Source organism: Crocodylus siamensis, chromosome 2, assembly GCF_052110815.1.
Source record: "Crocodylus siamensis isolate JL-2025a chromosome 2, ASM5211081v1, whole genome shotgun sequence".
In the NCBI taxonomy this organism is placed as follows: Eukaryota; Metazoa; Chordata; order Crocodylia; family Crocodylidae; genus Crocodylus; species Crocodylus siamensis.
Window position 1 is genome coordinate 79,269,569 of NC_143396.1, and position 13,022 is coordinate 79,282,590.

The window sequence follows — 13,022 nt, forward strand, 5'->3', positions numbered from 1 at the left end:
ACCCCTTAACAGGTGCCCGGCCCCCTGGTCACTGTCTTGGGACCATTGCCCCAGGGCCAGCACCGGTGGGGCCCAAAGCAGGGCGCAGGTCAGCAGGGGTCTGTGGAGCTGGGCTGGGCTGCACCAGCAGGGAGCAGGGAGCTGGCCCGGCTCCATAGAGTCCCTGCCAGCTAGGACCCTGTGCTCCTGCCACCCTGCTCTGGGCCCCATCGGCACTGGCTCTGGGACACCAGTGTGGGTCCCGTGCTCCCACTGGCTCCCTGTCTGCTCACACCCAGTGCCCTCCAGCCCCGCGGTACAGGTGGGGGGCAGCGCACAGCCCTAACCCCCTGCTCGCCAGCAGGGAAGAAGCTGGTGCTGAGCGTGGGGAAAAGCAGCCCCTCGCCTGCCCCATGGCCAGTGCCCCACACTGCAGCTGCTCACAGCCTGCCTGGGGCTGCCTGTGCCTGCTCCAGACAGCCCCACATAGGCTGCAAGTGCCTGCAGTGCAGGGCGCTGGGCATGGGGTGGGGAGGGGCTGCTTTTCTCTGTGCAGGGAAGGAGCCCCTCCCCCACCCCACACCCGGTGCCCCAACCCTGATTTCAGAGAATGCCACCATGTTGATTATACTGGGGCATTCTGATGTGAAACTTATTAGAAAAAGCAATTATTAAACTATAGTGCTGCTTCATCTTCGAATGATAAGAAAACCATTCTTTTAACACCTCTTTAGCAGCAAATCAATTTAAGCTTTCTAATTTATGAATTAAAATATGTCAATCAGCCCAAAAGGTTATAATTATGAGTGAAATACAACATTAAGTTTGAAGTCCAATTCAGGGTGCCCACAGAGAGGTGATTCAGCTCTTAGAGGACCCCACAGGTTGGAAATTACAACTTAAAGGAGTAGCATCTCAACTGAGGAAGGATTAGCACAAAGCCACAAGAAATACAGGAACAGCAACTGAAAGAACTAGGCTTCCTTCCATGGCGCCATATTACATAATTCGCTCTGTTACCAGAATTTCCTAACTTCCTCCCCTGCAGCCAGTACTGCTATTCTGCCTTCAACAGTAGCCAAACTATATGGTTAAATGGTCTAGTCCTCTGTGGCAATTCTTACAAAAGAGACAAGAAAATATAAGTTGTCTGTCTCAGCCATGGCTCCAAAATGGAGTTCTAAAATTCTTAGTCCCAGCAATAAGAAAGGAGCCAGAAGCCCATGTTAGCTATATTTTGAAAAATATGAAACAGTTTAACACAAAAGGAAAGCATACACAGTAAATTCTGCTTTAAAGAACATATGATTATATAGTACTGGAAAATAATTACCTATTGCAATAGTTAAATCTCTCCTTAGAGCAAATCCCACTAGTCTCTGAGATTCTTTTGACATTATAACAGGGAAACCATTATAACTAGTTTCATTGATCAAGTTTTCTATATCGTCCACCGTCATATTATCCTGTGTCAGAACTGCCAAAGGTGGATCACTTCTTCGAGGTCTCATAACATCAGCAGCCAGTGTTGTGTGAGTGAATTCTTCCTTAGCATCCAGGAAAGGATATCCATTCAGCCGGATATGTGCTTCATAGATGCCTTCCCTACCAAAGGCATCACCCACCCACTTACTGGTCATTACTGCAGCCATGAGGGGCACAATATATTCCAGGCCCCCTGTTAACTCAAATACAATGACTACTAGGGAGACAGTCATCCTAGTTACACCACCTGCAAAACAAAAAAAAAACAACCTATAAATATGCTAGTAAAAATTACATAGTATCCCAGCTGAGGAATTTCCTGATCTTCTATTAACTGCCAGGTACCAAACTGTTAATGACTTTGCTGATGAAAGTCCTCAGCTAATGAATACCCTCTAAGAGCAACTGGTAGAGGACCAAAAGAAAATAATAAAACTCTAGAAATTATGGGATATTTGTTTTATTTGTTTATTCAAGGTATTTGCTGCCCTTCCCAACAAAGGCTCAGGGCAGCTTACAACAGGAGAACAGAGTATCTTATAAAACAGGAGTACTAGAAGGGAAGAACCCTAAAGAAATGAAGAGACAGACTGTGTCTTAAGAAAGAAGAGGCATGCATGATTTTATCATATAAATTAACTAAAAATCCAAAGATTCTGAATTAACCTTTACAACAGTAAATTTCTTTTTTCAATGTTATTTAACTAAAATATTAACTACCAAGGTATTCAAGGAAACCCCCCCCAAGATCAGTGTGTGGTAAAAATAGAAAAAAACTGTTTATAAAGAGAAATGTGAGAAGCAGTTTGAGAGCTGCGCTTCTCGAAGGGATTAAGAACTGAATTCTTTAGCTTTTCTCTTTTATACACTCAAAAGAGAACCCTGAACTGACAAAATGCCCAATGACCTCCTCTTGGAGCAACTGGAAAGATGTAGATTATATTTGTCTCTCCTAATTTAACATTCAATAGCTCTCTTCCACTGTTGTAAATCATGTGTGTCCTCCTGGAGGACTTTAGCTAGATTAGTTTCTTTAAATGATACATAAGACATGGCAGGGCAATGGCACCCACAGTAGCTTAGTATATATGTGAAACATTCTCCTGTACTTAAAAATTAATTGATAATGCTTCTTGCTCTGATAACCTTGTGTTATCTAAACACGTTCAGGAACAGGTGTGCATCAGGCTTCTTCCTATATATTCGAGACATGAGTAAAGAGCTTTAGGTGGGTTTTTCAAAAAGGATTATGAAGAGGTTCTTTTTAGCCTTTCAATTTTTCCTACCTTTTAATTTGATTGTTCACTGATTCAGTTGTTCAAATGGAGAACTGTACAAATGCCTTTTCAAAGTTTAATGAACGTCAACTACATAAGAAGCTAAAACAAGGCATTCAAACTTAGTGCCCATCTTGAGACACAATCAGATGGGCTGATTTTCAGAGAGTGGCAGCTCAGCACTTTCTGAAAACCAGACCTCTTAGAAGCATCTCAAATCCAGCCCCTCAAATCATTATTAGTCACTTGTCTTTCCTGATGTCATTTCCAGAAAATATTTTAGGAACAGATACAGAAAACAACAGCAGCAGATGGAAGGTAAATACCTGAAAATAATTTTAACACCTCTTGATTAACAAACTCTCCACTGTGGGAAATATAACTTTCAAGAATCCTTCCTCTAACTAAGTAGTAATTAATGTCTCTCCATGTCCAAAAGAAAGTGGACCGTAGGATTTAAATTCTTCTATTCCATAGAACTTCACTGATCTGTATTTTATAAATTATGTAAATGTTACATTCCAGTCTTCTGATCATCATACTTTCCTACAGATAAGTGTATGTATTTTCCTATGTACATACAACTATGTACACAGTTCTGTGTACAAAATTCCTCCAATACTTATAAACAGAGATCCTGGTTTTCTCTGATAAAAAAAATCCCCAATTTTCAGGTTAAAAAAAGTAACCCAAACTCCACATTTTTCTGTTACTAAAATGAAACGCCAGTAATACATTGAAATATATATATATATATATATATATATATAGTGATGTTTCATTTTGATCACAGAAAAATGTGGATTTTGGGTTACTTTTTTAACCTGAAAATTGGAGATATTTTTAATCAGAGAAAACCAGGACCCCTGCTTATAAACACGTGCTTGATTGCAGCCTTCTCCTTTCATCCTTGAATCTTATTTTGTTAATACTAAAAATATCAGTCCCCTATTTGCAGGTTACAGTTCAGTTACCTAAGCATGCAGCAGCACCAACCATGGCATAAAGGCCTGGTGTGATACAGTCAGCTCCAACCTCACACCACTCCTTGAAGATAAACCAGTCGTGGTGATAATAGGCCAGCTGCTCCACTGCGATTCCCACAATTCTCCCTGCTATTGCTCCAATTGCCATGCTGGGGATGAACAAACCAGATGGTACCTACGACAAAAGCAATAAAACTATTAATATGATAAAGCTGTAAAATACACGTGGCCTCATGCAGCTTGTTATTGAAAAATGTACTTCACACAAGTCCATAGAGAATTAACTGACATCTTTTCAAAAGTAATTCTGTCCTGAAGTTTCAAACAGAGAGATGCAAGTGATCAAATTGCCAGTGTTTCTATGTAAACTGACATAATAAACTGAGAATATTTAACTCCAAAAATACCGACTCTTCAGTTACTGGAGTCAATTACGTGTTAAGAGTGTGTTTACTTACATTTTATATACATTTAAGGCAGAGGGTATCAACAAGGAAGAATTCCCAGGGCTAACATCACAGCTCCTCCAGACCTGTACCCTAAGTCAGGTTATAATAGTGAAAGATCTTCCTTATTGCTCTCTGCCTTTCTGTACCGTCTGAAATTCCAAAGAGCCAACAAACAGTACCCAAAGAGGCACCTGCCCAGTACCTTAACTATCTAACATGTTGTCATGATTTGCTCAGCGTAACAGGTATGTTTTTAAAAGTGAATGAACCAAATCCTCCTTATTACACTGCACCTTTAATGTTGGCATCTCAGAGGTTCTTACTACTAAATACAAGAACTACCCAAAGAGCAACCATTGTTTCTAGTAACTGCTCAGATACACCACATGCAGAGTAGAACCACAGTGATTGTAATTTGTAGTTACCGTATCCATTTAATTTCTTTTTTCCTATTAGTTACCATGTCCTAGAGATGCAGATTTGCCTGATAATACATGATTCCTAAAAGAGGCAGTGCAAAGCCTGGTTTAATTCAGCAGCATCAAACTATGAGGATTCAAAAGTGCACTTGCTGCTATTCATGCTTATTCCTCTTCTGGAAGTAAATATCCCATCTGCAAAACATACTTGGCTGTAAATGTGTTGTCGAATGCTGAAATTACATTGCTGCCTCTCCTAAAGGCAGTCAGAAGTGCTAGAAGTGTGTGTCATGTTCGATGAAATGTAAGTCTTACTATAAATATGTTCCTTCCATTTTGACTAAATATGCTTCTTCAAAATACAATACATTAATTTAAGGAAAAAGAAATGACTAATAAGATGTGCATGTAATAAAACAGGTCACTTGATAGTTACAATGTATCTAGCAGTTCTAATACACAGTCTTTGCTGTGAAAGCTAATCCCTGCTGCAAAACTGCATTACAGAATTCATTCTCTTTCTCATTTGTTATCATCATTACTGGCAACATTTGTGCTGCAAAGATGACTTTGAAAAATATGAATCCAGGACAAATCAATGCAGCTACTTCCATCTAAAAATGCAAGTCAGAAACCCAGGCTTTAAGAGAGATGTTTACTTCTCCATCTCATGGAATCAGAATCCCTGAAACACTGTTAACTATTCACTGTTATCATATTAGTAGCAACTTCTAATGAATATCCTTATATCACAATGCAAACTGTGCCTCAGCTTTTACTCAGTATCCAATGCACATAGCCCAAATCTAGCTGTTAAATCCCTCAGCTTTTCCCTTCTTACAGTTCTTCCCATGACAGCAGCACACTAAAAAAATTATCTTCTGTGAGAGAATAAGGTACAATAAAAAAAAGGCTTTGAAGCTGCCAATGTCTTGCTGCAGAACCCAAGTGTTGTTGCTAACTCATTTAGATCAACTTGTTTCCAGTCCTTTGCTAGCCTCATGTTCCTATATCCCTTTCCCTATTCATTTCCTCCCATGGGCCTGATTATGTACAACTGTATCCTATCCATAATAAGAAACAAATATGTTTTTATTGTTCCCCACTACAGGAGATGAGCATAATCCTTAGCCTGACCGTATGCAGACCAAGAAACAAACATCCATCACTGTACAAAAATATTTTTCTAACAATTAAACTTGAAGAACCACAAAAAAAAGAAAGGTTCAACTAAAGCAACTGTGTCAGAGCAGTGAAGCAGAAAATCTACAAATCCCACTACATTCAGAGGGACTGCATTGGAATAGGATATGGAGAAGTGATATGCATTCAGACAGGCAGGCCTCTGACATCACATGGCAGTGCTGGTGGCGCCTGATTTCATTTTTTTGATGTGCACTTAGTTTTCAGAAATCTGGGAAGCATTATCGCAGTTTGTATGGGTTTGACACCATAGAGCCAACCTGTTTCTGTACTTGATGTACATTTCAACAGACCCCTTTATAAACAAAATGGCCATTTACAGAACTAATATTAAAGCAAAAGCAATTTCCTAAAAGATTTGTTTCAACAGTCATTAAAAAGAAAGAAAGAGTGGTAAATAAATATCACACCGCATTTTGAAATCCTTACGTGAAGCCTTACCTTGATGCCAAAGGTGAAGACTGTCATAATTATTTTGAATATAAGTGCTAAACACAACTGCCATATGGCCGAATAAACTCCAGTGCCTGCTGGACGGTCAGGAATATCATCAACAATCTTACTGGCATTCGTGTCATTTCTGTAATCACAGAGAGAGGAGGATTCCAAGGGTCCGCAGTCTGTGAAGAGCTCTTTAATGAGTTCACTGGTGTTAAGCCTTGTGTATGGATTGGGAAAGGCAATGACAGCTGTTATTGCTGCGACAATGATGACCTCCAGGACAGGGTATTTCCCAAACTTTGTTGATTTGCGGCGGCGGCACCAGGCGATGTTTGCACGAATGAAAAATGCTCCCCAGAGCCCACCAAACACCCCCAGGAGAATGAAAGGAAGTAGTTCAAAAAGGTACCAGGGGGTGTGGTATTCCACATAAAAAAGAACTAGACGGCTGTTACCAAAAGGATTGATGGATCTCAAAACAAAAGCAGCAACTAAAGCTGCAAAAAAGGACCGCCACAAAGTTTTTAGCGGGAAGTAATAACTGACCTGCAAAGGGGAAAAGTTAGAATTACCAGCAATTCATTTTAACATTTCAAAGTAAAATCCACAGAAAATAACAGCTATTCCATCCTTTGTTCACACTAAGCAAGAAAACACTGGGTTATCAACCAATAATAGCAATTCTGGACACTTCTGTATATTATTTTATATGTTTAAAGTGCCAGAAGGCATTTCATAGCTATGTTGTATCATCTTTAATGGACAAAACAGTGCAAAAACAATGCTAAAAGCATTATCACATCAAGACTTTGGCAAAATTCTTGGGAATGGTAATGTTTTTTTTAAATTACTCACTAAATTTTAAAAAATAGTTATGGCCTTAACATACTCTGCTGTGATCTCTGCTATGCATACCACCTGCTGAGGCACTCTAGCAGCCTTCTTTAAAACTTGCTGCTGTTACTAACAATGGTTTGGCTCCACTGAAAGTGGTACTGTAGAAAGTGCTTCAGGTGGCTAATGGGATTTCAAGAACTATTGCCAAGATACGAAAACATTGCCACCTAAAAATCAGGCCTGCTAATTCATCTATAATTAGCATGATTTTCGAATAACCTTGAACATCAACTTCCAAGATGTTTCTTTTTTCCTTTTTGTTTGTTCTTAAATATTAGAGATGATTCCAGAATACTACAGCAATAAGGCAGAAATTACACGTGGAAAAGTCTCCTGGCTGCTTCTTTTCTTCACCTCCAATGTTCAAAGCATTGAAACTTGGATTTTTAATTAGCTCTAAATTAGCCGTCTCATATAGATGATAATGCTCTGAAATACACTCCTAAGTCTATCAAATACAGAAAAAGGGCAGGGATACGGAACTAAAAATGCATATTTATGAGAGAAGAATTTCACTGGCTTAGAGTTCAGTTTTATAGTATAATGTCTTTATAATGTTACTAGCCAATTGCCCGTCAAGAATGACAGGGGCGTGGGGGAACACGGGGCTGGGATGGAGTGCTGTCACGTAACGCCCCATGCTGCCACTGTTCTGCCTCTTGCGGGGAGTGGGGTGGGGGAGCCAAGGCCAACAGCACCTCTGTCCGGTCCTCCGCGCAGCATCGGAATCATGGCAGCACTCCCCCATGCTTGGAGCACTCCAAATAGCTGTTTCCATCAGCCAAATCAGAGTGTGAATAAAGTGTTATGGACAGACAGACAGACTTAGGTTTTTATAATATCAGAATGACATTTTCAGTTATTAAAAAAATGTAGAATCCCTGTTGGACCAATGCCTGTTCTATCAAAATGGATAGAAAGAACACCTTTATTTGCCTTTTTTTTTAAATTAACAAAATATATTTCTAGCATCAGAAAATTAGAGTGTTAGAAGCAAGTTGGCAAGGCCACATGAGCTGATCAGCACTTTCTACAATACACTAGATTAAGAAGGCTCCTACATGTACAATTTTTTTAAATATAAACTGTAGGGATTAAAAACAGGCAAGGATTTAATTGCACAATAACATCCCCCCACCAGCAGCTTCAGTTCTTGGTAAGTACTCATTTTCTTTCTTTTCCAATATGGGAGAATTTTAAATTGTCACCAAGAACATTTGGATTAACTCTATTCGTGAAATATAAAACAGAAACAAAGAAATGTTAACCTATGACAGTCGTACGAACCAGTGTTATCTGAGGAGTTTGCCCATAACAGAACTCATGATGTGAATGTCTAAGATCATACATTTTATGAAGAAAAATCACCGAAGTGAATGAATCAAAGTCAAATAACTGTCACACCAATATAATAAAGCAATACTACCTAAGGTGGGCTACTACTCAAGTTGCTGAGGAGGACCCTATGCAAAGAAGCTATACAAATAATTCATTGAAGAATCAGGGCTCATGGAAGAGTCTTAAAAAAGGCTCTGGATATAAAAGGTTTGAGACTGCTGGTGTTAAAACATTCCTTTTTCAATACATTTACATACATCATCTCTTCACATACCTCCTCCAGACTAAAAAGGACTCCACCAATTGGGGCACCGAAGGCTACTGATACTCCTGCTGCTGATGCAGCTGATAACACCTGGAAAAGATGAACGATGAGATTTTGTTTTGGTGTTTGTTTAAACTTATTGCTATGACAGACCAGTAAGTATTTACATGGCAGCAAAGACCATAGAATCCTAAAAGACAAACTGGTGATCTCCTCCCTTCCTCCTGTAAAAGGTACAACTGCTTATTCTGCGCACTATATCCTGTACTGCCATTCTAGCTTCTCTTGTTAGCCTTTTGTCAATGAGCGTTCTTCCTCCCAGCTTCTCTTGTGATGACAGCTCTCTGCATCACCTACCTGCTATGGGACAGGACTTTTAGCCAGCAGCAAAGCCACTATTACGGAAGTACAATAGTTCGAATTAATAGTCAAACATTATTTCAGGAGCTGATTAAAAGTAACTGGAATTAATATGAGCCAGTGATGGAAGAAGCTCACTGCTCACATCTCATGGGCACTAGCAGCAAAATTCAAAAAGGGAGCAGTGGGTAGGCCCTGCCATGAAGAATCAGTTCTGAATAAAATATTGGAGACACAGATGCTTAGAAAATACCCGATGAACCTTCCAGTAATTTTGAATCCTAATTTGTAGATGTGATTTTCGAGGAGGTGGAGGTCTGGTGCTACATATGAAACACTTAATCTACAAGATTAACTAGTTGGTCTAATGCAGGGATGGGCAATTATTTTGGGCGGAAGGCCACTTACTGAGTTTTGTCAAGCCATCGAGGGCTGCATGACAGGCAACGAGGGGCAGGTAAATATTAATTTTCTAAATTTTTTAGGGGCCCCGCAGGCCGGATAGAATGGCCTGGCAAGCTGTATCCAGCCCATGGGCCGCATTTTGCCCACCCCTGGTGTAATGAAAGATATCACCTCTCCCATGAGTCCTGATTGCTTTAATCTAAAAGACACCTTTTTCCTTTGCATTTGGTCAAGTGAATTGGGTTTTTTTTTCCATATGTCAATAAATTACAGAGTATTTTTTCTTCAGTTTCCTATCTACGCTTTTTTCCTTTCATTGTGGACAATAAACAGTAGAAGTACAACATGTGGCTACCATTCTATATGGTCCTTAGATAATGCGACCAAAGGAGGAGGGGCTTTTTTATTTTTGACTATTTCTGTATTCCATTCTTTTTCTTCCTGCATTCTATCCTTTTTTCTATTTCATTCCCTCTGGATATCCTTTCTCCTTTTACTCTTTCTTTCCCCCTTACTGCAGTCTCCTTATCTCTATTTCCACCCTTTACTATTGAACACAGGATACATCTTCTGTTTTGTTTTAAAGCAAGGATTCTCAGGCTGCAAGCTAAGCAGAATTGATTATAAAACATAATTTTTCAAGTTTTCAGAGGAACTTACCTCTCTTTTTTTAGCTTCATTTGTGCTGTACTTTGGAAAGAGGTAGGAAAAAATATTCCCACAGCAACAAGCTACATGTACCAAAGGACCCTCCTTTCCTAAGCTCAAGCCTGATGCTACAGCCAAGACTAAAGTGACGGTTTTAATCATCAAGGTCCATTTGCCCAAGTAACCTCTGATGATGAAGCCACTCAGGATAGTTTTAATCTAAGAGGAAAAAAACCATGTTATTGCACTTCATTTTCTTTAGAAAACATACAAACTTTAAAGTTCATAGGATTTTAACTTTCCCATTTCAGAAATGTAGTTTAAAATGACATATTTGAGAAGGTTTTTTTTCCTGAAGAATACCACACTCTTAAAACATTTGTTTTCAAATTACTAACTGAATGTCAAATTATCTACATTCAGTTTGTTTACCAGAAGCCTACTGCTTATGATACATTTACACTATTATCTAAGAGGTATATCCACACATAATGCAGTGGCATATGGTATCTCTGTGGATTGATTATATTAAGTAGAAAAGATACCTGCAGTCATGTACAAGACTATATTCATTAAATAGCTTTATTACATAACCTGACAAATGCTAATTATAAAATTCTTACAGCAGAAACAAACTATCTATGAAAACTGTATTCAGAGATACCAATTAATTATTTTCATTAACCTGAATCCTAATATGCTGTTTTGCCAATTTTACTCTTCCTTATATTCTCAGTTGGTATTGTAAACAACATGCAAGGGTAAGGCTAACACATACAGATAAAGAAAAGCTGCTATTTTCACTAGAAAAAAAATTACATCTTTCAAATGCATTTCTTTGCCTAATAGTATTATGCCATTAGCCGGAAAAAATGGATAAACAGTAACACCCTCAGAGCAAGTAAAATTCAAATGGGCACCACAGAAATATGCTACAAGGCAAGGGTGAAAAACTCATCTGACCTTGTGGGCTGGATAAGTGGTGTGGGGCCAGGCCATAGGACAGATTGGGCCCATGGACCTGCCCTTTCTCCCTCGACTTGCCAGATCCAGTGTATGCATAGTTGACTCTGGCTGGTCCAGGACTGCATTGCATGTGGCACCGGTCCAGGATGTATGCCACATGCAGCACACACTTCAGTTAGTCTAGGAGCCCTGATGCACACCGCACCCACCTAAGAGAAATGGGCAGAGGGGCAGGGGGATGCGCTACATGCATGGCCAGGCCTGGATGGGAGACCCTTATCTTCCAGCAACAGCTCCAGGACAACAGAGCCAGCACTGGGCAATAAGGGTCTCCCCAGCACTGGCCCTGCGGTTGTGGAGCTGGTGCTGGGAGCTCCCTGCTGGAGGGGGCCGGGGAGCCTGTTTCCCACCCCGTTCCACAAGCACGGAGCTGGGTGGCATGGAAGAAACAGGCTGGGGAGCTTGTTGCACACTCAGTTCCATGATCACAGAGCTGTGGGGGAGAACAGGCTGGAGAGGCTCCACAGCCTGTTCTCCCCCCCAGCTCCAGGCTTGTGAAGCTGAGCAAGGAACAAGCTCTCCAGCCTCTGCCTGCCATGCAGAGCAGGAACTGGGAACTGTCGTGGTCAGGGACAGGTTCCAGCCCCAACTGGGTGATCGAGGCACAAGGCTTAGAAATAGCAGCAGAGGTGGGATAGGTCCCAGACCACTGCCTTCATCCACCAATTCCCTGCTGAAGGTTCCCTGCGTGTGTAGACCCCTGCTTGGCACTGTTTATTCGTGAGCAGTTTTCTTGCAAGTAAACTGGTGCCGCAGAAAATGCACGTATAGACGTGCCCACTGTATGTCGTATGTGGCTCAATTCTGGACCCCAAGGCAGCATTGAGGGCCAGATGATGGGGCTTCACCATAGTTTTTAAACTCCTGCTATAAGGGAAATAAAAAACAGCTTTCCTTGCAACAGAGGGCAGGATAGGAGGTAATAGATTTAAACTGCAGCAAAGAAGATGTAGTTTGAAATCTCAAGAAAACCTTCCTAAACCATAGGACAAAGGAGCAGACTGCCTCAGGGAGTTGTGGAATTTATTTCCTGGTATCTGATTTTGATGGTTTAGGAACAGCAAATCCTGCCATTAAATTGGGTTGAATTAGGTGACCTTTGAGGTCCTTCCAGCCCTTTAATGCTATAATCCTATAATTTAAATGTTAGCAGTGTAAATTTAGATAGATTTCGGATCAATACAGCATTTGGATAAATGCATAAAATTTTTCCTTATTTCAAGGGAGACTCTTCTGCAAGGACAAACCCTTGGACCTCAGAGCCTTAAAAATCTTGAGTAATACTTATAAACAAGCAGTCATTCTACTAGAAGGACTAGAAAGTGCAATTCTTACAATTCTGAAGTTAGATTGGTGATGAGTAGTTGTACAAACAACATGACTTTGCTGTTATTTTCTCAAAAAACATTTTTACTTTATTACCTGGTTGCACATCAGTTTGCATTTACTAAAGACAATAATGGGTAATCCAGCAAAAGATTTATTACTGCAATAAAGGGCATCACACTGCAAAAATGAATTACTGCTCTATCATCACTAAAATGGCAAGACAGAAAAAAATCACTCTTCAGAGGTCTCCTGAACAAACCAAAAGTCTCACTGTAAATTCAGATCATCTGGAAGCAAATTTAAGAACTCAGGCAACATTATTTTTAGACTGCTGGTATTTTTTTAGTGCAATGAAAATTATTACTTCTATTAAAATATAGTATTGTACATACATTAAAGCTTTGTTCTTGCCTTCCCCTCCCCACACTATGTAATATAAGGTAACATGACCTTTTAGCATTATTTTATTATAATATCTAGGCAACATAATCTGTCATTTCTTAGCATTAAACATT

The 13,022-nt window shown here is 40.0% G+C and overlaps 1 protein-coding gene across 8 annotated transcripts in view; it reads right to left on the reverse strand.

Moving 5' to 3' along the window:
• The window catches only part of CLCN3 (Cl-/H+ antiporter 3), a 144,055-nt gene that overhangs the window by 10,202 nt on the left and 120,831 nt on the right, over positions 1 to 13,022 (reverse strand). For all 8 annotated transcript variants that reach the window (XM_090036210.1, XM_090036208.1, XM_090036207.1 and 5 more), the window contains 5 exons: positions 10,165 to 10,371; positions 8,749 to 8,829; positions 6,240 to 6,785; positions 3,716 to 3,902; positions 1,313 to 1,711 (listed from right to left, as the gene is read on the reverse strand). In XM_090036210.1, the coding sequence (XP_089892336.1) occupies positions 1,313 to 1,711; positions 3,716 to 3,902; positions 6,240 to 6,785; positions 8,749 to 8,829; positions 10,165 to 10,371 (1,420 nt within the window). The remainder of the gene's footprint in view (positions 1 to 1,312; positions 1,712 to 3,715; positions 3,903 to 6,239; positions 6,786 to 8,748; positions 8,830 to 10,164; positions 10,372 to 13,022) is intronic.